Consider the following 24324-nt stretch of genomic DNA (forward strand, 5'->3'; position numbering starts at 1 on the left):
ACATTTAACATACAGAACACTTACACCATTGCAAAAATCCCTCATGCCCCTTTGCAGTTCAATCCCCAATCCCATCCCCTGGTAAACACCAATAGGCATCCTGTCACTAAAACTTAAGTTTTGTCCATTCTAGAATTTCATATAATAGAATCACATAGCATGTAGTCTTTTCTGTTTTTTTTCTTTTCATCAACCTAAGGCTTTTGAGATTCATCCATGTTGCTTCATGGACTGGTAGTTTGCTTCTTACAGTAGTATTGCACTGCACATATATAAAATCATTTGTTTATTCATTCACATGTAGACAGACATTTGAATTCTGATCTTTGGTTATGACAATTAAGGCTGTTATGAACCTCTGTGCACATGTCTTTATGTGGACATATGCTTTTATTTCTCTTGGCTAAATGCCTAGGAACAGAGTTGCTGAGTCATAGAAGGGCACATTTGACTTATTAGAAAATGCTAAATTATTTACCAAAGCATTTACTTCATTTTTATTTTCCAACCAACAAAGTACGAGAGCTTAAATTGTGCTATATGCTTGTCAACACTTGATATTGTCAGTCTTTAATTGTAGCCACTGCCAAGAAGAAACAGTGGAAACTAGTGCTTTAAGAATGCTAATCAATAGACAGATGGTGTATTACAGAATTGTACACTTGAAACCTATGTAATTTTACTAACCATTGTCATCCCAATAATGTAATTAAAAAAAAAGAATGCTAATCAACAGAAGCATGTCAGTCTGTAAGCATTTCACACCATGCAAGAAACCATTCAGGAAGTCCAATGAGAAATACTCAAATTCTATCCCAAGGCTTCATGAATGAACTGGAGATTTTATTTCTCTCTGTATGCAATTACAGCTAAATAACCCAAGAAAGATCACTTTATTTCCTCCACTCCAGCACCTTTATGAATTCCTGCAGAGAATATAGAACCCACTCTGAAAACAATAAGTCTTATGATCAGAGGCTTTTACCTCTCAGATTATAAATTCTGACAGACACTGGGGAAAAAATATTCACACAAAGAAACATTAGCAAAAGACATTGGATATATAATACACCTATGCTTACGTGCATATGTTGGCAAACTTTTAAAACTATGATATGTTTCAAGTTTTTTTATTATTTTTTAAAAGAACTTTCTGCTATTTAAAAAGCGGTTAAATATTACTTGCAGACATTGTCCTAATTTGGACAAATTTTGCCTGTTCCCAGCGGATAGCTGGTTTTCATCAGCCAAACCACAGGAGTTGAAAGGCTTGCCCCCCCCCCCCCAAAGCGTAGGTGGTTCACACTAATAGCAGGAAGGAAGCTGTCATTCCCGGGGCCTTGCTTTCACTTCACAGTCTCCTATGTGAGTTGAGCTACAAAGAGGTCATCCTGAGACTGAACAGGAGAAAAGGAGAAACTCAAAATCCAGCTGAGTCTTTTAATGAGGCTGCCGTTCCCTCTACCTGGAATGCTCTCTGCACCACCACCATCCCCTTTTCAGAACCAGCGGAGCAGCTCTGGGTTCTCCCAGCCAGGCCAGGTTCTCCTCACACATGCTTACATAGCACTCTGTTTTTCCTTGTTAACCTTTTCACAGTTAATGATTATGTTTTTTGGGGGTTTTTTTTAGTGAGTAACTTATTAATGTCTACTGCTTCTTCCCCACCCAAGGTAAGCTTCACGAGTTTCTTCTCATAACTGAACCCCCCAGGACCTAGGGTGATCAGCTAAAAAAGTACTTAATAAATGTTTGAGCAATTAACGAATTACTTAATTAAAACATTACCTTATCAGAGGTGGGACTGATATGCCTCTAAGCTTTCACATAAGTTAGAAAATAAAGGTGGCTGCCTCTTTCTCAATTTTAAGAAAACTCAAACTGCAAAAAAATTTGGCGTCCAAGTGGCCTGGCCTCCTCCTGCCCCAATTTTCATGAACGCATCTGCTTAAATATCAGATCTATTGTATCAACCTGTTCACTCAAATTCAAATCTATGAAAAGGATGAAGACTTTCAGAACCAAAGATTTTCCCCCATTAGAATGAACCAAAAGAGCAATTCTCATAGTATCAGACTTTAAACCCAAACGTGTCAATAATTTGTAAAGGAAATGCAGTTATCCACTAAGTCCCACATCCTCCTGTCCTACAGCAGGGCAACTGGTGATGCTGTTTCACTGAGATGAGGCAGTTACAGTCCCCGTATCACTCTTGCAGATCAGAAATAGGCCAACAGTGTATGCCTCAACTGCATACAAAACTGCCCTCTTTTTCAAGTGTGTAGTAGGCAAAACTCCAGGGGATTCTAGACCGTCCACCTCTTCTTCAACTACTCTCTTCAGTAAATCTCAATTTAACACTGAGAGCACACAGTAAATAAAATCAGAATCACTATGTGTCCATGCTCAGCCCATGTTCAGCTCAGCCCAAACACAAAACAAAATGTATTAAAACGCATTTCTTGTCATTATTGGTACAAACAAAAACTCCAGAAATTTAAGAACATGAAAATATTTTTAAAACCTGAATAACATTAACAAAATAATAGAAAGGTATTAGGAAAGGCTACTTCTGACTTTCACTTGGTCGTTAGATACACACGCATAAATTGAGTCTTTATTATACGCCAGGCACTGATGAGCATGCTAAAGGGATGCAAATGTCCTCTAATAATAACCAAATTTTATTAACCTAACCTTTAATTGGGATTAAGAAAGACCAATATGTCAAGGTCAATTCTCTCACACTCATTTAAACAAAAGCTTTCTTCTAACCATTGAAAAAGCATTCATTCTTACCAAAGGGCTATGTTGTCATTTCATTTTATAGTAAGATCCAGTATTATTATCTTTACATGTTCTTTCTGGGAAAAAGCTATGTCTACTTTGAAATAAATTCTAATAAACTTAAATGATCAGAGGCTTAATTGTTTTTAAGCTAAAAATGGGTCCAAAATAAAGTTTTATTCCCAAGCCACAACTGAAGGAAATAAAGAAAAGAAGAATTAAGGCAAACTTAATTCTTCCATTGCCTGGTTACAAGAAATAACAGAAATATTACAAATGCCCCAGGTGCTCAGATTAGCATCACCCAAAACTCCATGGAAAACTTATCCAAGCTTTATCTCAAGAAACTTGGTATGAATCCACAGCAAATCCCACAAATCTCCTACAATCACACACAGAAAGAGAAAAAAATAATCCAACAAAATTATAAGCATAATAGATACAGATGCCTCTCCCGGACACGGAACGGCTGTCAGGCAAAGCAGTGATCTGAGCTCAGTCTACTGCCTCCCATTCCATGTTGTGTCGATATTTATCTTGAGACTAACTATTATTGATTTTTGGCAACTGTTAAGAAAAAGAAATTAAATGAAACTCAGGCTGTTAGTAAGGACAATTACCTAAATAGCAGGAATTGTTCTAAAACAAAAACCCCAGAGAACAGCCCCCAAGGAGTATGGACACACAACTACATCTGCTAAACCCTTTATAGAAGCTCTTAATGAATCAGAAAATACATTAAAATTTAACTTCATTACCTTTCCCATATAAGGCAACCTCAAAAGTAGAGGTGCCATGAGTAAGGATCAGAGAAGACAACAGAAAAACAGAAAAGAGGGGAGAAGAGCAGACGTACACAAAATCCAGGTATATAAATCCTCCTGGATACCTCAGAATGAACTATTTTAAAATAGATGTTGTATTAATAGTGTTAATATCTGGTTTTTATTACCTGACAGGCAGATGTAAGTTAAGTATTCGCCTTGACCCCCAGTTGCCAAGAAAGGAATCTTTTTCTTTGTTCTCCTCTTGACTTGGACAGCTCCCAGCATCCTTTCATCAAGAGGTGCAAAAATTTCCTTGCTGATGGTAGATTTGGCACTCATTGTAGAATAAGCGAGGAGGGCACACGGTGAGTTTTCTAAAGAAGAATAAGAAAAGGCAAGTTAGAATTGACAATATTGTAAGGACCCATATAAGAATGAGCTATAAGTTGATTTGCAGGTGAAATAATTTTCAGTTTGTGGTTTAACCTTGCACTTGCTTGAAATGCATTACAGGATCACTAAAAGCAAGGTCTTGACATTTGTAATAATTATGAAAAAATACAAACAAAAAGAGAATGCTGATTTACTCACTGAAAATGTCAAATACAATGTGAGATGAGCAGCATGAAATGGGATCTAGAAAGTGTGTCAGTTTGTACACCAACTGCACATACCCGGTAGGACAATTAAGTTTGCGAACTCATCTTAGAAAAAGTGCTGCATACCTCATTGCTGAATATCACTAAGGTCACCTTCGAAGTACTCCCCTTTGGAAGCTATGCATCAACGCCAGTGCCTAGTCCACCCTTCAAAGCAGTTTTAGAGCTCTTTTTCTGGAATGGCATTCAGAGCTGTTGTCATATTACCCTTGCTGTCCTGAATGTCATCAAAATGTCTTCCTTTCAATATTTCCTTTATCTTTGGGTAAAGAAAGAAGTCACTGGGGGTCAGATCAGGTGAGTAGAGGGGGTGTTCCAAAACAGTTATTTGTTTCCTGGCTAAAAACTCCCTCACAGATAGTGCCGTGTGAGCTGGTGCATTGTCATGATGCAAGAGCCATGAATTGTTGGAGAAAAGTTCAGGTCGTCTAGCTTTTTCACGCAGCCTTTTCAGCACTTCCACATAGTAAACTTGGTTAACTGTTTGTCCAGTTGGTACAAATTCATAATGAATAATCCTTCTGATATCAAAAAAAGGTTAGCAACATTGTTGCAACAAGTTCGTGAACTTAGTTGTCAGACTGCGTTAAGTCTGACTGGCATGCAGTACCCACCCAATTCTTATCCTGTAAGGAATATGATTTCATATTTCCAGTTGAGAAGACTTTCCACTGTCCAACAATCCTTAAAGTCAAGAAGTCTTTATGCTCCTGCAAAATCTCCTTTAACTCGAATGTAAATCTATTTCCCTAATTCTATTAATAATGGAAATAAGTATATCATCTTCTACATAATAACTAGACATGCAACAGAAGACCATTAATTTAATCACTCTTCAGCTGCATTGGATCAGGCTAAGTAATTAATCCTTATTTATCAGCCTTTTTTAATGGGTCCTATTTTCCAGTGCTTCGCTGCATCTAGTTGCCATGATCTGCACCTTTGACAAAACTCCACATTTTCCTTCAGCCAAAGTGGACACAGAATTCTAAAAAAGTGTTCTACTAGTGCTAACTGTTTTGGAAATGTTACCCAGCAGTCCCCACATGCCATGCTCCCATGGTTAACTGGCAGCGTGTGCCCAATAATTAAGAAAATAAAGCACCATGTTGCTGACTCACAGTGAGTCCCCCTTCTTCTCCCCTCCTTGAAACTTAGACATATACAGGCCCTGTTTTATATTTAGGTTTCCAAGAGTTGTACTTCCCTAACAGTCTTAATTCGACTCATTTGTATCTATCATATTCAAGGTCAATCTGAATTTTAACCCTATTATCCAAAAAGCTTAACAGTAACTTGAGTAAATGTTTTCAATTTGTCATTCTCGTCCTCATCTACACCTTAATCAGTAACCAGCATTTGTTCAAGCATTTAATAAATCAGAACTAAAAGTGCAGAGAGGGCTTATGGATTGGTCATGCAGGTTATACAGAGTATTCAGAGATCCTGCACATGGATCAATAGTGCAGTTATATGTATACAATAATAGCAGGTCAAGGAGTTATCGGCCTGCCCTAATATTGAGCCAAGTGGTAAACACCTTCTAGGTGCCACCTCTATGCTCAGTAGCAGAGATACAAGAAATCATTAAGACAGGGTCCCTGCTCTCCAGAACTTCACTGCTGACTACATCAAAGGCTTCACTTAAATCCTAATGATTTATGATGGAAGGCCATGGCAACATCCTCCGCAGTGACAGATTCACCAAGGCTACCAACACAGCTGCCCACATGTACCTAATCCTCTGGTTAAAGAAATGTCTCCTAGTTTCCATTCTGTAATAGAACACGTTTTCTCAGTGGCACCAAGAATAAAGAAGAAATAGTGTTGCTTTTTATTATCTACCTATATCTCCACTATGTATTATAAATCTATACCCAGATTTATTTGTACTCTGATCATGGCATTTCATCACTGCCACAATGGTTCTTCATACTGGCTGAGAACAAAATGACAACCGTATATGGGGACCTGTTTTTCCATGTGCTGACCACTGAGTGATACCCTGTGATTTTCTGAAAGTTAGCAAACAGAATTTCTACCACCATGATTTACCCCATGACTTTCCTAGGCAGGTGTTATAATTGACAGGAATCTTTTTTTAAAGGAGAAAAAACATACACAAGTTCCTTGCTAGCTCCAAGCCTTCTCAAATGGGGACATGTGACAAAGAAAGCCAGCGGTAGTACAGTGGCTTCCAACATTCTATAAGCAATGTAGAAAGAGCCGTAATCCCAAACTCATTAGGCGCTCTCGGACCAGCACCTTCCCCACTGTGGCATGGCTTTTGACTTTCCATCTCGGATTCATATTTTTCCAAAACTGTGGTTAAAGAAATAGAAAGCTATCATTTTATTATGTAAAATATTTTAAAAAAAAGGGGGGGGGAGGTGGGACATATATGTTCTGTCAAATTCTTAGGAAATCCTGCACTTCTTTTGAAAAACTGGTAAGAGATAGAAATAACCTTTTATTGTTTTTTTTTATATTGATATTCAGTATCTAAGAACAAAAAAAAAAAAGGAAAAATAAAACCAGTAACTTCATTGAACTTGAGTTTAAATTTCAGTTCCAAAACTTAAAACCTATATGTAACTGGGTAAATCTCTTAAAATTCCAGACCCTTAGTTTACTGCCACATGGAGATACTTCACCTACTTCTGAGAACTGTTGAAAACATTAAATGAAACAATGCATGCAAATCACTTATTTCTACTGCCTGAAACATAATAAATGGTTAAAAATTGAAATTTTTATTAACTCTTCTACTATGATATGAAAAATAAAAGACCCTCTGAAGTTGTATAAAGTGATTAAATGTAGCTACTCGTACCAGAAAGTATTTGTAAAAGAGAAATTCTGCTTACCAAAGCCTTACTTTTTTCATTTGAGTATGAAACCCTCTAAACATGGATAAATGGTTTAATATATGGAAAACTCTTACTAAATGTTATAAGGGTGAAGAATTTATAGGCTCCACCCTTTGGAAACTCTGGAGTAGATTATCAGACTCATTTTTATGGGAAATTGTAAGAAGTTTTTGTTCGGTACAATGATACTGTGAATGAAAAAAGGCTACATAGCAGACCTGAAAAGCTCAGTGATGAAAAGTAACAACACAGAATGACCTGATCATAAATTCCTAACAGGGCAGGTCATGGTGGGTGGTCACACCCCAGGCATATAACTTCTTTAGTAAAAGGTTTATCTTTGCCTTAAGCCAGCCCTGCCCATTGTTCTTGTGCATCTAGGATAGTATACCTTTGACCTGCCAGGGTAATCATCTTTTCTAGACCTCCTAGGAGACACAACCACCCTCACAAGAGCACATGCACCAAACTGATTGTTATTTTGTTGCCTGCATTTGGTCTCTATTGTAAATGTTAAATGTTAACTATCCTATATCCATCAATATAAAAGAAGTATGTATCTTTCCATTTTTGCCTTTTGTCCAATCCCAGAGATTTCCATCCCCCCTTTGCTTTCTCCCACCTCCTTAATCCACCAACAATGAATTTCATGTAACCTTCCTTATGTTTTCCCTTTTGATTCTAAATGTATAAAAAGAATCATCCAACTACCATTCTCCAGAGCATTTTCTTAATCCATTGAAATCTTGCTCTGGGCATGTCCTCAGTTTGGCTCAAAATAAACTTATAAACGCATAAAATTTTTCTATAGGTTTGGCTGTTCTTTCATCAACAATACTAACAGGCCTGTGTGAAATCACGAATGTGTGTATGTTTTACTGCCACCCTGGAATGGCGAATGTACAGTGGATTAGACAGGAAAGACTCAGAAAGTAAAAGGAATACTATTGTAGATTCATGGCAATGATCTGTAAGAGTGTTCCCTAACCCTGACAGCACATCTAAATTCAGCCTGGAGAGCTTTTCAAAAATGCAGACTCTTTGGCTCACCCTTCATAGCTACCAAATCAGAGTCTTGGGATCTGTATTTAAACTACTCTCTAACTGGTTCTCCTGCAGCCACCCCTGATACCTAATTTAAAAGCCGATAGCCTAAAGTGGCATTGTGGGACGAAAAGGAACGTCTTCTCAGGAGAGAATACAGGAAGAGAATGGATAAAATTTTTTCTCCGTTCATCCAAACAGCTTTATCAGACTTTCTTCTTATTGTTGGTATATCAATGTCCAGCCCAAGGCTGAAACCCTAATATATGGAAACAAAATGAATACAATAGCAGTGATGAACAAATGGCCTTAGTTAACCTCAACCTACAGCACTCTAAAGGGTAGCAGGATGTGCCACCCCAAAATATACCACTATAGTATATTGATTACTTTGAGTTGAAGGCATCTGGAAAACAGCAAATGCAGAGGGAGACTTCCTCTGAACTCTCCTTATCTGCCTAAAGACAGGTCCTCCAAAAGAAACTCAGTTGTCATAAATCCCCTCTCCAGGAGTTTCATCAGCCAGAGACAACTGACTCTTGTCATAAGAGAGGAGCCTAGAAGTCGAACCACACCCAAACTTTGTCACAAACTATCATACCTCCTATCTATTCTTCTAATGGCCCATTCATCTTTTCTAAAAATCATTTCCTGTCCCCTAAGAGGCCTATATCCTCCCTCCCCTTTTCCTATTAAAATGGCACTTAATCCCAAACTCTAAGACACCTCATGAATTACTTATTTTTTCCCTGGCTATCTCCCATGTATACATGAGATATACTTGCTAATAAACTCCTGATTGTTTTCTTCTTGTTAATTTGTCTTTTATTATGAGTCTCAGGTAAGAACTCGGAAAGGTTGAGGGAAGACTATTGTTCCTCCCCTACAACCCATGAAAGTTTATTTTTCTCTCCCTGGCCCACAGCTTGTATAGGCTATAATTACAAAGCTTTCCCTTCCAAGAAACCAACCTACAATATGATTTGCAAGTCAAAGCAACCTTAAGTAGTAGCTGTAGAAACTAATTACAGTGAATTTTAATCTTTCTCAAGCCCTTTCAAGGATCTTCTCACTTTGACCCATCTAATCCATATCCACTTTTGTTAGTACTTGGCTGCTGTAGTGAGATGCCCCCCCCCCCCAAGTAACCAGGAAAGAAAATAATCCTTCAAAGAAGGAGTTGTAAACTCCTATGACTTCAGGGATTACACAGATGAAGTATATAAGTAAGCAGGTACATATAAAGATGTTTTCTATATTCCAACACTAACATTTTTGATTTCCAGTAGTTGAACTGACACGTCCTCTGCAGACAGGAGAATAGGAGGACTGGTAGGCACTCCAGCAAATTAAAACTGCAGATGCCATTTGGCTGGGCATTCATTATCACACAGATAGTTCTAAGGGGCGGGCATAACCTACAACCCTTAACTAATTCTCACCTGAGAAGCAAAAGCCTCTGCTGGTAAGACAGAGGTGCCACCTATTTAGCTTAATATTATTAGATAACTGATTCATCTGGCCTGATGAACTTCCCTGTTTGGATCCTAAGTTTAACACGCAATCTTCTGATTATATTTTGGCACTGGCTGTGCCAACACAAGCAATCTGGGCTGTATGACAATTACATTCAAATTGCCAATGAGTAACCAGAATCCCTGGCTTTAGACATAATCTTAAACTACTGAGACTCAACCCTGAGGCACATGTCCTCAAAACAAGCTGACATCAAGTTTAAGGAATTCTCCAAGGTTAACAGCAAACACGATATTACTCTGGAAGACTTTTGGGGAGAATCAGCTGGTCTTCCCTAGTGCATGGGAACTTTATTGAGGTGACCTCAAATAACTTAGAAATGAGAAATATGAGGTATGTTCTAAGACAGGACTTCTCTGCATTACCACTTTGTTTTTGAAATTCTACAAATACAGCTTCAACTACCTCCTTTAATCTGGTGACACCAATCATGCACCCAGTTCCTGATGCCTTACTGGCTTTAAATCCATATATTTTGCTGCTGGCTGAGCATTTTCATTAACAGTTAACCTAGACTCTGCCTTTTCTCTTAAACCCTCCAACCTCCACCCCCGCAAAAAAAACCAACACTAACCAATCACTAAGTCCCATGGTTTGATTTAATATTCTGGACTCCACCAATTCCTCTTCATTCTCACCTTCTCTGTGTTGGTTCAGATCCTCACCATCCCTGGAACGAATGATTTGGAGGCCTCCTAATGGGCTTCAGTACCACTCCCATCATGTTCACAATTGTCATTCTACACTGTCTAATGTAATAATATTCTAAAGGATAAATATGATTCAAGCTTAACTGCATATTATTGTTTCTTCTCCATGCTCAGGTCTTGACAGAGAAACACAATTACCTTGACAAGGAATAAGTCGATGCTGTATATGTTGATAAATAGAGAAATTTTAAATTGTTAAATGTTAAAATGTTAAATTTAATTCTCTTAAACTCTACAGTATATATACACTGAATGTTACAAGTCAGATGTTATTGCATGATCATTAAACCTAAAAATAATCTAAAAATTTTGCTCCAAAATCCAAAAACTTCACATGGTAATCAAAAAACATGCAATTTGTTATGCATGAAAATCTATTTTTTTTTCTGGTTTCATAGATTAAGGTCAATGAGATAATTTGAGGTCAATTTAGCTCATTTATAAAAATTTCCTCAAGTAAGGGTTACTGATTCTAAATATGCAAAATTTCTACTTCGGCAACTTTACTATTTGATAAAAGTCCTCAAGATGAAAACCTTTAGTTGCTCTACAGCATGTAAGCATTTGGAAAAATTAATAAATTAGACAAAAAAATTCAGCCCACCAGTCAATTCTTCCACATAGTTCAACACTCTTGATATGGGAGAGCCTCCCCACTATAGGAATTTTTTTCCTAGTTTCTTAGCTCCCTAGTTTCTGATCTTAATCACCTTTCAAATCAGCTTTTTAATCTTAAACAGAAGACTGTTCCTCTCCTGAATCATAGGAAGTCCCCTGCCCCCTGCTCTAGACCATTCCAGGCCCAGCTCCTAGGTGAACAATGCCACCTGAATGACAGAATTAACCAGAGGAAAAGACCACAGGCTCCATGAAGTTAAACAGAATTTCTATCACACAGCCACCCTGCACTGATGGCTTTGGGTCCTCCTTCTTGGGCCAACACTTTTAACTCTGTTTAACCAAAATCTATCTCTCCTCCTCTAGAGGCCGATGGGACACAAATGATGCCCCAGCAAGACTTCTAGTACATCCCATCCAAAGAGGTCAACATGGTCTTTCCGGGAGGATCCTGAGACCCCTTACCCTCATCTAAGATCAGATAGGGCGAGAGTTCCATGAATCCCTGACAGGTAGGGACAATGGCCACATTCAGCAGGCAGCAGATACAGAAGAAAAGACCTCCTGTACCTCAAATTCCCATAGAGATTTATGGGGATCACATCTCTCAAGGGAAAAAGGGGCAGGCAGTTAAAGATAGGAATGGGGTTCCCAAACATTCCTGCACAATCAACACAACCTATGGAAAGCAACAGCCCAGGAGACCTCTCCTCCATGCCCAAATCTTTCCCTTATCCACTATAACCATCAATGTCTATGAGGAAGCTAAAGAATACTAAAATACCTAACTTGATTAGATTGTCACTCACACATGCTCAGTAAAAGCTACAATGACCTTCACCTCACCTTAGCCTTATTATACCACCATAATATCATATATATGCTTGGAAGTTCATTAATATCATCATAACAGACTGAATTCTGGGGAGAAACATGCACAGTCTAAAAAGATGAGGTAATAGCCCCTTGTCAATCACAGGCGACAATCAAGTGGCCCCAGACCTAGGGAGGAGTAGCCCATTCTAAAAAGAAAGGCAACAAAACCACCAAGCTTTTGCTAGTCGAGGGCCCTTGAGCCATCCTCTTGTGCTCAGGCCCACTCCTATCTCTTTGGAGTGTACTTTCACTTCTAATAAACTGCTCTTTCACCACTGGATTTCTGTGTCTACTTCAATTCTTTGCTTGAGTCGTCAAGAACTGGACACCGCGCCGAGAAGGGCCTACTCTCTCTCCCCCTTCTCCAGTAACACTCTTAACTAAAAATTCTTGGGCCAGCCGAGTGGCTCAATTGGTTAAGGAGCGCGTACTCTGAGCAACAGGGTCACTGGTTCGATTCCCACATGGGCCAGTGAGCTGTGTCCGAGCTGAGCTGCTGCTGAGCTGCCAACAGGTGGCAGGATGGCTCAGCTGGTGAGAGCACGTGCTCCTAATAACAAGGTTGCCTGTTCGACTCCCGCATGGGATGGTGGCTACGCCCACCCGCAACTAAGATTGAACACGGCACCTTGAGCTGAGTGCCCACAAATTGCCATCAGGCGGCTAGATAGTGACTGGACTTGGAGCTGAGCTAGCCCTCCACAACTAAGATTGAAGGACAACAACTTGGCTGTTGCTCTTCCCCAATTCCCCAATAAAATCTTTAAAAAAAAATTCTTATTAGCAAAATCTAAAAAGGAAGTCTGATATGCCACTAGAATAGATAGATAACTTTAATCTGGTGATAACATGCAAAGTTGAAAAGTGCAATCACTACAAAGTCGTCATTCTTTGTGGAAGAAACAATAAGGGCTATGGGATGGGCTTCCCATGGTGTGAAACCAGAGGGAATGTCAGACCACCAACCCATATTTAAGGCTTCACAAGATTTACAAAGATCCAGACTAAATAAATACCAAAAGCAAAATAAAACAAAACAAATCCTCTAGAAGTATTCTGGAAGAAGTCAGAAACTTCCAGACAGGAAAATAAAATTTTAAGTATATGAATAAAGGCTAAAAATATTATCTAATCTGCTAATAAAATGGAAATGGACAAATACTGTAAAGGAGGGATTCCAAACAAAGATGTCCATCATCATCAACTGGAGTGCCCAGCTCCTGCTCAGAGAAATTCAGGGGATCTGGGGGACAGGGTCTAGACTTGTTTTCTTGATGATCACTTTGGTTTATTCTGCTGTACAACTAGGTTCAGAACAATTGTCATTGGGGTTCCCCCCTGTATTTAATGAACTATTTATAAAATAAATAAGCTCTGTAAACATTTTTTTGAGAGTACATGGCAGGTACTCTGTAAAGCCTCAGTAATGAGTCACAGGTTTATATAGCATTGCATGACTTATAAAGTACCTCCACACTCAATCCCAAGTGTGCAATCAACATAGCCACTAAATGCATTTTCCAAAGTTTACTTTAAAATTGTAAATCAGCATCATTAGGTTTGTGTTTCCATGAATAGTATGCTATGCCATTTTTAACCCAACCCTGTTGATCTAGGGATTATGAGGAAATTATCATTTCTTTTGCACAGAGATTAATACTATTTGAGTTGGAACCCTTTGAACCAGCAACTCTACTACTATAAAAAATGTTGTGAGTATGCATGCCTGCGTGTATTAAAAATGCATGCTTACCTCAGATTCATTTTTAAGAGCAAAACATTATAAACCACCTGAATATCCATCAATATCCAATCTTCATTGGTCAAATACAACCTTGGAATGGAATATTACACAGCCTTTAAAAATTACAGCATAGATCTATAGGTATTGACTTGGAAAAATGACCATGACATAATACAGAGTGAAAATAGAAGGTTACAAAACATAAAAAGAGCTCACAAATGTAAAATCATATGTGTGTATTTATATGTATAACAAGATGTCTAGGAAAAGTTTGCCAAAATGTTAATATGAGTGTCTCTGGATTTTGAAACAGGAAAATAGGTCAGAGATTTTGCAGGGCAATATTCTTATTCCATCATAAAACTGACTAGAGGACTCCTTAAAACATTTTGTTTTTGAGGTCCACTTTTTCTCCCCAGACCGGAAGACATATCAAAAGATATTTTATTGCGATCCAATGATCAGTTTGTCCCTCTCTCTCCTTTTAACTCCACTCTAGGCATGGTGTTGGGAATCCCAAAGGTGAAACTGGATAAATTCCCACCTTTAAAGCGTTGTGACAAAGTAGAACAAGTGCTGCGAACGATTACAATAAGGCCTAGACAGCATTTTTGTGAGGCGAAAATGGCACCTTTCCGCTGAGCAAATGTAGCTCCATGCCAGGGCCCACAGCCTGGAGAACAGAACACCAGCAAAACGTTAGCGTACCCTTGTTCCCTTGGACACATACCTTCAAAGTAGTACAGAAACAGCACAACTATACACAGCAGACCCTGGTCATGGCTTACATACATTTTGAAATGTATAAAAACCTAAAATATAGTTTAACTCTGTAAGGAAGGAGAGGAGGGCGCTCCTTTCCACCATCAGGATACCAAATACTATGAGACTTGGTTGGCTTTCTTTCCTGGTCTATACTAACCCTCTTTATGTAGGAGGCATTGTGTTCACAGGATCCTTCCTCCAAGCCAGTGACTCACATCTGTTTCAGCTATAAATCTACACTATTTTCAGGCTGGCCGAGTGGCTCAGTTGGTTAAGAGCTTACTCAACTCAAGAGTGCGAGCTCTGAGCAACGGGGTTGCCAGTTCAATTCCCGGCATGAACTGAGCTGCCGCTGAACTGCCAACAGGTGGCAGGATGTCTCAGCTAAAAAAAATTAAATAAAAATATAAATAAATCTACACTATTTTCATCTCTTCTTTCCTTGTTTATATGTTCAGTAAGCACCTTTTTCTCACAGGTTTAATATCCCAAGAACAAACCCTGCTCTAGTCCCAGACCACAAGAACTGTGTTCACACAAGTTTATTTAATAGTGGGTGAACATTTTTTTAAACTTCTTGTCAATCACTAAATCCTAACTTTAACAAATGGTACAACAGAGCCAAAAAATAACACCACCACCAACAACAATAAAAAATGCTGCTGGGAATTTGGAGGATTTGTTAAGGTGAGATGGAGATTTCATAAGCATCACTCATTCTGAGTGATTCATTCTATAACAGAAGCTTCACATTCGCAAGTTTAAATTCCAAGGACCAGTTGCGTGGGTCCCACAGCACCCACATACCATAGGTCCTACAGTAATGGACAGACATACAGTACCAAAGGGAAGGGCAGGTTAGGATGCACTCACTGGATTATGACAGGATTATGAATCCAAAATGTGAGGCAGGCCTTATGAAATGAATTTAACCATATCAAAGAAAGAAAGGGCTGGAATATAAAAACAAACCAAAAGGAGCTGGAATTGTTGGCATCTCCCAAGTTTTGAGTACGTCATTGTGGTATCTAACAGCTAGTTGGCAAACTGAGAAAACAAGATACTGGCCTGAGAGCTTTGTTCATCGCAGATAACACTGGCAATAGATACATCTATTCTGGCCAAATATAAATAAAGCCACATGAGGACTGATGGCATGAAAATAAATGTTTTCGTTATATGCTATGTTTTGTGCTGGTTGCTGAATTAGTGTGTTTCCTTTACTTACACTGAAGGTAGAAGAGAAGGGAAAATACTAAACCCATACATGAAAGGAAGTGGAAGACCTAGGCAGTAGTTAGGTGTTTTCCTTAGAGGAGGGGCTTGATTTATTCAGAAGTTATAAATTAAAAAAAAACAAAACAACAAAGACCAACACATCAACCATTAAAAACAAAGAAACAAATAAATGAGAAACCTTCCAGCAACCATAAGATGAGACTTTTATATTGGATATTTGTTGGCTCAAATCTTAGGCAAATTATAAGTTCTCTGGATTCAGCTATTTCTGTTTTAGAATAGACCTGGAAAATAACACTAAAAAGATAATAAGCCTTTAAAAAGATCCTCCAAGGTTTAAGCGTATGAAGCCTATAAAAACCAAAAAAAAAAAAAGACAAAACCTAAAATATAGTTGAAACAATTTACATATTTTCTAAAAGCCTAAAAATCAGAGCAAAATTTCTTAAAATACTCTCTAAGTCTAACATCATTTTTTAAAAAAGATTTTATTGGGGAATTGGGGAAGGGGACCAGCCAAGTTGTTGTTCTTCAATCTTCGTTGTGGTGGGGGCCAGTTGCCATCTGGCTGCCTGTTGGCAGCTTGTGGCCTCTAAGCACAAGGTGCTGTGTTCAATCCTAGTTGTGGGTGGGCGTACCCATCACCCCATGCAGGAGTTGAACCAGCAACCTTGTTCTTAAGAGCGCATGCTCTATCCACTGAGCCATCTGGGTGGCAGCTCAGCTCAAGGTGCCCAGTTCAGTCTTAGTAGTGGGTGTGTGTAGCCCACCATCAAACAGGCAATCTTGTTGTTACACCAGCTAAGCCATCCTGCCACCTGTTGGCAGCTCAGCAACAGCTCAGCTCGGGCACAGTATCACTGGCCCATGTGGGAATCAAACCAGCGGCCGTGTTGCTCAGCGCTTGTACTCTTAAGCCAACTCTTAACCAACTGAGCCTCTCAGCTGGCCCCCAACATGATTTTTAAAACAATATTTCCTTCTTGAGTTCCTGATTTGGAGAATATCATTACTTTATAATTTCTTGAGAGAGCTTCAGTGAATTTTCTGTAACTGATAGTTTACCAGTGTCAACTCTGACATGAAGTCTTTCACAGCAACAAGGGGCACAGAAGAAATGTGACCCATTTCACACGTATTTACCATGTCAATTTAAAAAGTAAGGCACTTCAATCTCAAGTTCACAATTGAGATGTTCAATAAGGCCAATCAATTTTTCTGTCTTATAAGGATCTGGCCAAGGATTGTAGTTTCAACTTTAATTAGTCTTCCCAATGGTCAACTTCATGATTTTGTGCCTGTGCAGTATAAATCTGAACGGTGCTGAAAAGATTCCTGGTCAGCCTCCAAAAGCTTTCCCCAGTAGCTGCCTCAGATTCCAACACGAGATGCATACAGTGAGATATGGGGCTTTGGTATCTGAAAATTCCCATTAATATGTTTCTACCTGAGAGGAAGGGCTGAGATTCAGTTTTACAGATAGGGAAACTAAGGTTCAGAGTAGTTAAGTAAGTTTCTCTAGATCACACAGATTTTAAAGGGCAAACATAGGTATTTGAACCTAGAAAGCGTGATTCTAGAAGTCTATGCCCCTCCTCACTAGCTCAGTGAAAGAAATGAGAAAGGTCGGGAAAGGTGAGGAAGAAATGCATTCCAGTAAACCAAGACAAATTACTGCTTCAATTTTGTCTCTGATCAGCCTTGCTTTCTGGTGGACAAGATATCATTATCATTCCTGACCTGCAGCTACAAAGATAACGAATCAGGCTGTAGTATGAAATCGTTCTTTCTAGGTATCTGTTCATCTCGCGTGTGCAGGTCATGCTGTGCAGCTGGCACAGAGGATCATGTAGTCTAGTTAGAATAGAGCTTGTTAGGGTTCTACAAATAAAAAACTGGGGAGCGGAGACTCCGTTAGCAGAGAGAATCTACAATGGATCTCTTTGCCCGTAAACAGGACAATGCCTGCAGAAGCCTCATCGCAGCTGTTCGCCACCCTCCTTTGGAGACCAGCAGTTTACAACAGGAGTCAACTCCAGGAGCATCTTGGATGGCTGCCACCAGGCAGTTTTATGAACCTTGCAGGCTATTTTCCAAACCGGAAATGGCTTCAATATAAAAGGCACGCATTTCAAAGGTTTCTGCTGGTTCTCAAGGGAAACTCCTTTTTCCACTTCCTTTGCTGTATTACCCCCCTCTGGCATCTCAAAAATACAACTTGGACCCGCCTGTTACCTCCTCCCTCTCACTCTTTCTGCGCCTTCTATCTTTGCTGCCAGGGCTTCAAGGAACCTTAATGGCTTCCCTAACAGTAATGCTCCGGACTTCATGAATTTAAAAGGCTTGGCAAGGGGAATGCCATCCACTTGACTTTACTGAGAAGGATCTCAGAAAGGCCTTCCAAATGAGCCAATTGACAACCATTCCTTCACACTTTTGGGGCCCTACCGGCCAGCAGCTTACACTTCCATTGAAAGGCGTGGGTAAGCTAGAATATTGGCATTCATAGGCTTAAAAATTTAATAGCTGTAAGTGATCTTAGTGGCTGGCTATCTCATCCAATTCTCTCCCTTCAATCATAAGCACACTGAAGTCCAGAGGATAATTCCTGAATCATACCACTAAAGAGCAGCAAGGTCAAGGTTAGCACCAGCCATTACTCTCCACTTTGCCAAATGCTCTTTCAAGTAACAGTGATTACAGGAGTCCCAAGTGCATGGAAGGTGAGGGCAGGTGGCATGCCAGGAGGAAAGGGGAAAGAGAGAAAACATAACTGGGAGCTCTTCTCAGATTCATTGTTTTTCTTATGAATTGGCATGAAATTAAGTGTTGGACTAGAATACTTCTAGCCCATAGATTTCTAAACTTTTGGCTATCACCTTTTATTCCCTTCAATTTTCACAGTTTATATTTTTCTCTTTTGGCTGTTGAGGCCAAAAGCAACGATGGCCTACCCAAGTGGAGCAGCCTGAACCCGTCCAAGAAGTACAGAATAGCTTTGGCCAAGTCCCGAGCCACAGGGCTCTGTGCTGGCCCCAAAGAATGGGAGTCCTCTTACAGTCTCAGTTCGCTGAGCTATTGGAAGGAGAACACACTGGGGGCAAAGTCATGTGTCCATGATCAGTCTGGGAATTAATGCTCCAGCACTGGTGCTCTGCAGAAAGCCCACAATAACCATGACAGGAACTTGGTTCAGCTGCTGTAAGGGTTTCTCAGTACCTATTCCAGGCCCGGGGAAACCTATTCCAGGGTAGAAAAACAGGAATCTGTCAAGCCCCGTTCTTGTCTTTGGAACTGCACTCTTCAGCCTCAACACAAAAACACCACCAGGTGCTTGCAATCTGTAATCAGTGCTCTATGAAAATACTCTCAGAAATGCTGAAATTATTCTGATTTCCACACGCAGCTGTACAAGGTCCTGTTGGGTAACTGAAAGAGTCCAGGTTCACTTGAGACTCTCAGAAGCAACAAACTAGAACACTTGGATTAGGACCCAGCATCCAATCCACGGTGAAATCTCCATGAGCGAGAGATGAGTGGGTAGGCAGGCATCCCAGTTCTATGTATTGGGAAGCCACACATGAGCCTACAAATCCAGGTCAGACTCAAGGTCCATATGCAAATGCACACTCTGCTCCATTCAATCAGTCCTTCCGTCATTCAATGTCAACCCTTTTGTTTTAAAGATTTTTATTGAGGAATTGGGGGATGGGAACAGCACTGGGGAATTGGGGTAAGGAGAACAGACAAGTTGCTGTTTTGTTCTTCAGTCTAGTTGTGGAAGACGTTGCTTCACTGGCCCAAGTTGGCACCATCATTGCGCTCTTCCCGGGCCAGGCAGATCAGTCGCCGGCTGCTGGACAGACACTCACTGCGGCTGCTGGCTGCTCACGCTGGCTGCTGGCTACACACGGTATCCCATGGCAACCCACTGCAGCAGGGGCTGCAGGCTACTGCTTCGCCAGTGACTCAAGGCAGTCCAGCTCCAGGTTGAGCTGTTGTTCAGCATCTTAGGTGTAGAGGGCAGTGTCACTGGCCCTCATATGTGGGATCCGAACTGGGGCCCTCTGGCATCCCAAGCCAGCTCTTAACCAACGCGCCACTTGGCCGGCCTGTCAACCCCTTTTTAATCAGCATGTTCCAGAAAATAACTAACTTCTGACCTAACTAGCTATGCAGTGTTTGATAGGGGAAAAAAAATCTATCAATTGAATATGACTCTATTACTCACTCACGTTAACACTAGTACAAATTTATGGTACTATGCATTAACAAATTACAGAGATGTTCAAGCACATGTGATCAGGCTCACCATCCAGAATCTGGGCCAAGGCACCGTGGTCACTTCCCCCTGCCCCAATCTTACAGATGTGGATGGAGAAAAGAAGGCTAGGCTTGTCATCAGGTGATCTAAGTATGAGCCCTGCCTTTGCCGGCACTTGATGAATAATTTTGGGTGAAATTCTACATTTCTGAGAGCCGTCTCTTCATCTTGAAAAATGGGACAGTGCCACCCACTTCATAAGACTTGTGAAGGAAGAAGGAGGAGACTATGAAAATCAGCTCCTTGGGTCATCCTGTTCCCTCTGGGATGCCCTGGTCCATGAAAGACAGACAGGTATGTAACTTGTCAGCTTACATCTGCAAAAGTATATGTACTTCACAGCGTATTTTCCAGAGCTTTCCTCAAGGGTCATCCTGTTTCATCTTCCCAACTTGTGAGGGAGGGGTCATCATCTTCCCTTGACAGGTGAAGAGAATGAGGCTCAGAGATGGGACGCACCTTGGTGAGGCCACTGTACTTAGCCAGGACTGAGATGGGCATTTCCTCCTGCAGTCCTGTCCTGTTTCCATTGCACTCCTCTGCCTTACCATATGGAACTGACAGCTTAAGCAGGAAAATAATGACAGAGCCAATTTAAGTCTGCTCCACTGTGGATGAAGTGTTGTTACCAAAGGAGATGCAGACTTGTGAAGACATTTATAAAAGGCAAGGGCGAGACAAGAAAAAGTAAATGATTAGATAAAAGGAACACACAAAGAACAGAGCAGAGCTGAGCTGAGACACAGGCTGGGCCATTCAATATGGAACACTGTCTTAGACACTGAGGAACAAGGTCAACGCAGTCCTTTCCCTTGTAGAACTTACATTCTAGTGGAGAAAAACAATCAACAAGTAGGTAAATCTGCGCAGCAGTTCAAATTCCATATAGACAGGTCCTGTGGGTTCAGCAATTAAACAAAGGCATAAATAACAGTCACTATCATTCACCACTAACTGTCAGATAACAGAATCAAATAATGTGGAGTCAAAGCTCTCCAAGCCTTCTAAGGGAACATTCATCTGGATTTGATGACTTTCTGCTCTAGCACATATTGTTCTTTACGACCAGAGGTAACAAAGAAATTTCATCTAGGGACAGGCCCTTCATTCAACACACAGTTACTGAATAATTACTATGACCTGTTCAAGGGATGGAGATTACAGGCAAAGTAGAAATATATTCAAGGAATAAAAAGAGTCCAGTTGAGGAGAAAGACAAGAAGAGACTGAAGGAGGGAGCTGGGTGGCTGCCCCACAGCAGCAGAAGAGGCAGATACTTCAATCCTTCAGAGGTTGGTGATCAGGAGATACTTTGCTAAGCCTATCCTTGAAATGTAATTAAAGAATTTAATTAGGTCTGCCTGCACAAATTACACCGGGAGATCCACGGCCATGGAAAGCCACGGAAGCTGAGTGAGTGGCCTAGAACATACACATTGGCTCCATCCGGGATCCATGCAAGGTGCCCAGGACTGTGTCAGCTCCCTAAGGGGCGTGCAGGGGACTCTGTGGGGACACATTTCTGTACAGAACCCACACACTTTCAGAACAGCAAGAAGAAACTCTGGGTACATGTGTAGGAAAAAAAAGAAAGAGATGCTCATAGAGAAGCTGCTGTAGAAAGAAGATGTCTGAGACAAACATAAACACCTCAAATGTCTATTTGGTACCAAATATTATTGGGGGATGAGGTGGATAAGATGAAAGAAAACTACTTTTAAAATGTTCATCCCCACCTATTCCTAAAGTGGGAATAGATAGATCTGAGGTCACAAATGGATAGTTTGCAAGAATAAGTTTTCTTGGCCCATGAACATTTAAAATATGTATATATTTTAAGTAAAATAGATTTCCAGTTGCTCTTGAAAAAAAAAGACCTGGGAATACCAAGTCTGCACGTGCCCCTCCTCCCCGCCATCACCATCTCTACCATCCGTCAGTCCCCAAATTCATCAGATCCCATCACTCCCTATTTTATTGCCCAAACTGAGTCTTAAAATCAATTGTCCATCATCATCCAAGTTGCCCTGTTTTTCTTGTATCTGGCCTTTCCATTAATTTATTTCTGTCTGGTTATTGAGTATGAATAAGCTGGTATAGATACCAAATTAATCAGCATGCCTGGGAAAGTTGTAAGAATGTATAAGAAAGAAAGAGAACAGCAGAGATTAAGAAATCATTACAAAAAGTTTGGGAAATTAAACCAAGGGCATTAAAAAAAAAGCCAAATGTTTGCATCACATAGTCATCTTAGAAGCTTATAAACACTTTATATTCTCAATTCCAACAAGCCAACTGCTCTGAGAAAGTGCCACCAAACAGGCTCTGGAGACAAAAATACAAATAAGGTGAAATGTGGACGTTGGGGACTCCGGCAGTCTCATCATACATAGCCAACTGCTAAAGCTTTCTGGAGGACACTTCAGTTATATATATCAAAAGTTCTGGAAATATTCACAACAGCAATTCTGTCCCAACCATTTATCCTAAAAAAGTCAAACAAGTGAGTCTAAAGATGCATACTCAAAGATGGCCATCTACTCGAATGGTATTCTTAAAACACCAGCATGATAGTCTTGTTTCACTGATATCCTATTTAATCTCTCTATATAACCTTAAAGAGTCAGTGTTCCGCAGAAATTTGAAGGCCAAAACCTTACCTATTCATGTTTTCATCCTTCCAACCAGACATTTCATTGAGTATCTACGATGTTCCAAGTCTGTGCTAGAACTCAAGACAGTCACTACATATGAAGAGGTAGGCAGGGTGGGCATGGTCAGGAGACCGTGCTGGAAAGAGCTTTGAATCCGCAAGGGGGCTGTCAATAACCACTGCTCTCTTAAGGACCACTGGCTTCATACGAAGAGTTTAAACATATAAGATCTGCATTTTATTTTTTAAAAGAACTTTTAAATCTAGCTTTTCTCTCATTGCCTATGCAGTAAACTTTGTAGATTTCTGTGTTCATCTCAAAAGTAACTGGAGAAGGAAAAAATTATGCAATGCAAAGAATCATTCCCAGGACAATCACCATCTGTTTTACTCCTATGTGTACCTAATATTACATATCATTACATAATTGGTCTGTTAATTCTGTGTGTGTGTGTGTGTGTGTGTGTGTGCGTGTGTGTGTGTGTTTCCTTTAACACAGAAATACCCCTATGGTTTTCGATAGTTGCATCAATGTGATGGTTAATGGAGTGGCTTCTCAATGGGTAAGCCCAACTTGACCAACAAAAGCTGGGAAACCCTATAGAGAAAGAGGGCAGGGCTGAGAATCAGGAATGTTTACTTGCGAAATTAGACTAGATAAATAATATATGTTTTTTAAAAAAGGAGGTCCAAGATGGCCACATAGGAGGACAATGAACTGGCCCCTTCCCATTAGTCAACTCAAATATACATATATATGAAGAGCAATTCCTCCTGCAAGACAACTGAGGGTTGAATGAACAGCTTCTGATCAACAAACAAGAGAAAGAGATTGAATAGAGAAGGCTGGGAAACTGCAGGAGCCCTCTGGGAGCTGTAGGAACTCTCCATGGTGGAGGAGCCAGTGAGCGCCATTGATTATGACCCCTTGTACCTCCACAGGGTGGGTGGATGGGAGCGCCGCTCAGGTGCTTTGGCCTATCTGCAATACCATCGCAGAGCATTGCCAGGTATATCACCCGGAGCCTTTTGCCTCTGAACAAAGGGAGCAAAGAGGAACAACAGGCATCACCACAGGCACCTGGCTTCCCTGCTGAGCATGCAGCTCCAGCCAGTTGGCCCACCTACCATGAGCACCTGCCCAGCTCCAACCAGCTTCTCAAAACTACCTGGCACATAAAAATCTACCCAGAAGTCATTTCTACACAAGACCGCTTTATCTACAACAAACAAGAAAGGCTATATAGAGAAGGCTGCGAAGCACGGGAGCTCTCTGGAGACTGTGGAAATTCTCTAGGGTTGGAGGTACCGGTGAGCACCATTGTTTACGTCCCCCTCCATCTTCCTAGGGTGGGTGTGGGCTCTGGCCTACAAGCAAGGTTGCTGCAGCGTGTTCCCGGGCACACTGTCTGAGCCCATTTTGGCCCCAAACAAAGGAGCAAGCAGAATCAACAGGGCATCACTACATGCACCTGGCCTCCCAACCTAGAGCTACTCTGGCTGGGTAGGCCAGTGTCCCGAACACCTGGGGCACCTTGCCTTGCCAAAACCACCTGGTACACAGAGCCTACACAGAGACTGCTTCTATTATACATAAAGCCGCTTTTCCAAGACTGAGGGAAATAGCTATTTTATCTAATTCAGATAAACAAACACAGAAAGTCAAACAAATGAAAAAACAGAAGGCTACTCTCAAACGAAGGGACAAGAAAAATCCCCGGAGAAAAACCCT

At 40.5% G+C, this 24324-nt stretch overlaps 1 protein-coding gene across 5 annotated transcripts in view; it reads right to left on the bottom strand.

Moving 5' to 3' along the window:
- STXBP6 (syntaxin binding protein 6) overlaps nucleotides 1-24324 on the bottom strand; it is a 239630-nt gene that overhangs the window by 152799 nt on the left and 62507 nt on the right. For all 5 annotated transcript variants that reach the window (XM_019655679.1, XM_019655681.1, XM_019655683.1 and 2 more), the window contains exon 2: nucleotides 3740-3928. In XM_019655679.1, coding sequence (XP_019511224.1) covers nucleotides 3740-3893 — 154 coding nt within the window. In that variant the 5' untranslated portion in view covers nucleotides 3894-3928. The remainder of the gene's footprint in view (nucleotides 1-3739; nucleotides 3929-24324) is intronic.

Source organism: Hipposideros armiger, unplaced genomic scaffold (genome assembly GCF_001890085.2).
Source record: "Hipposideros armiger isolate ML-2016 unplaced genomic scaffold, ASM189008v1 scaffold_243, whole genome shotgun sequence".
Taxonomy (NCBI): Eukaryota; Metazoa; Chordata; class Mammalia; order Chiroptera; family Hipposideridae; genus Hipposideros; species Hipposideros armiger.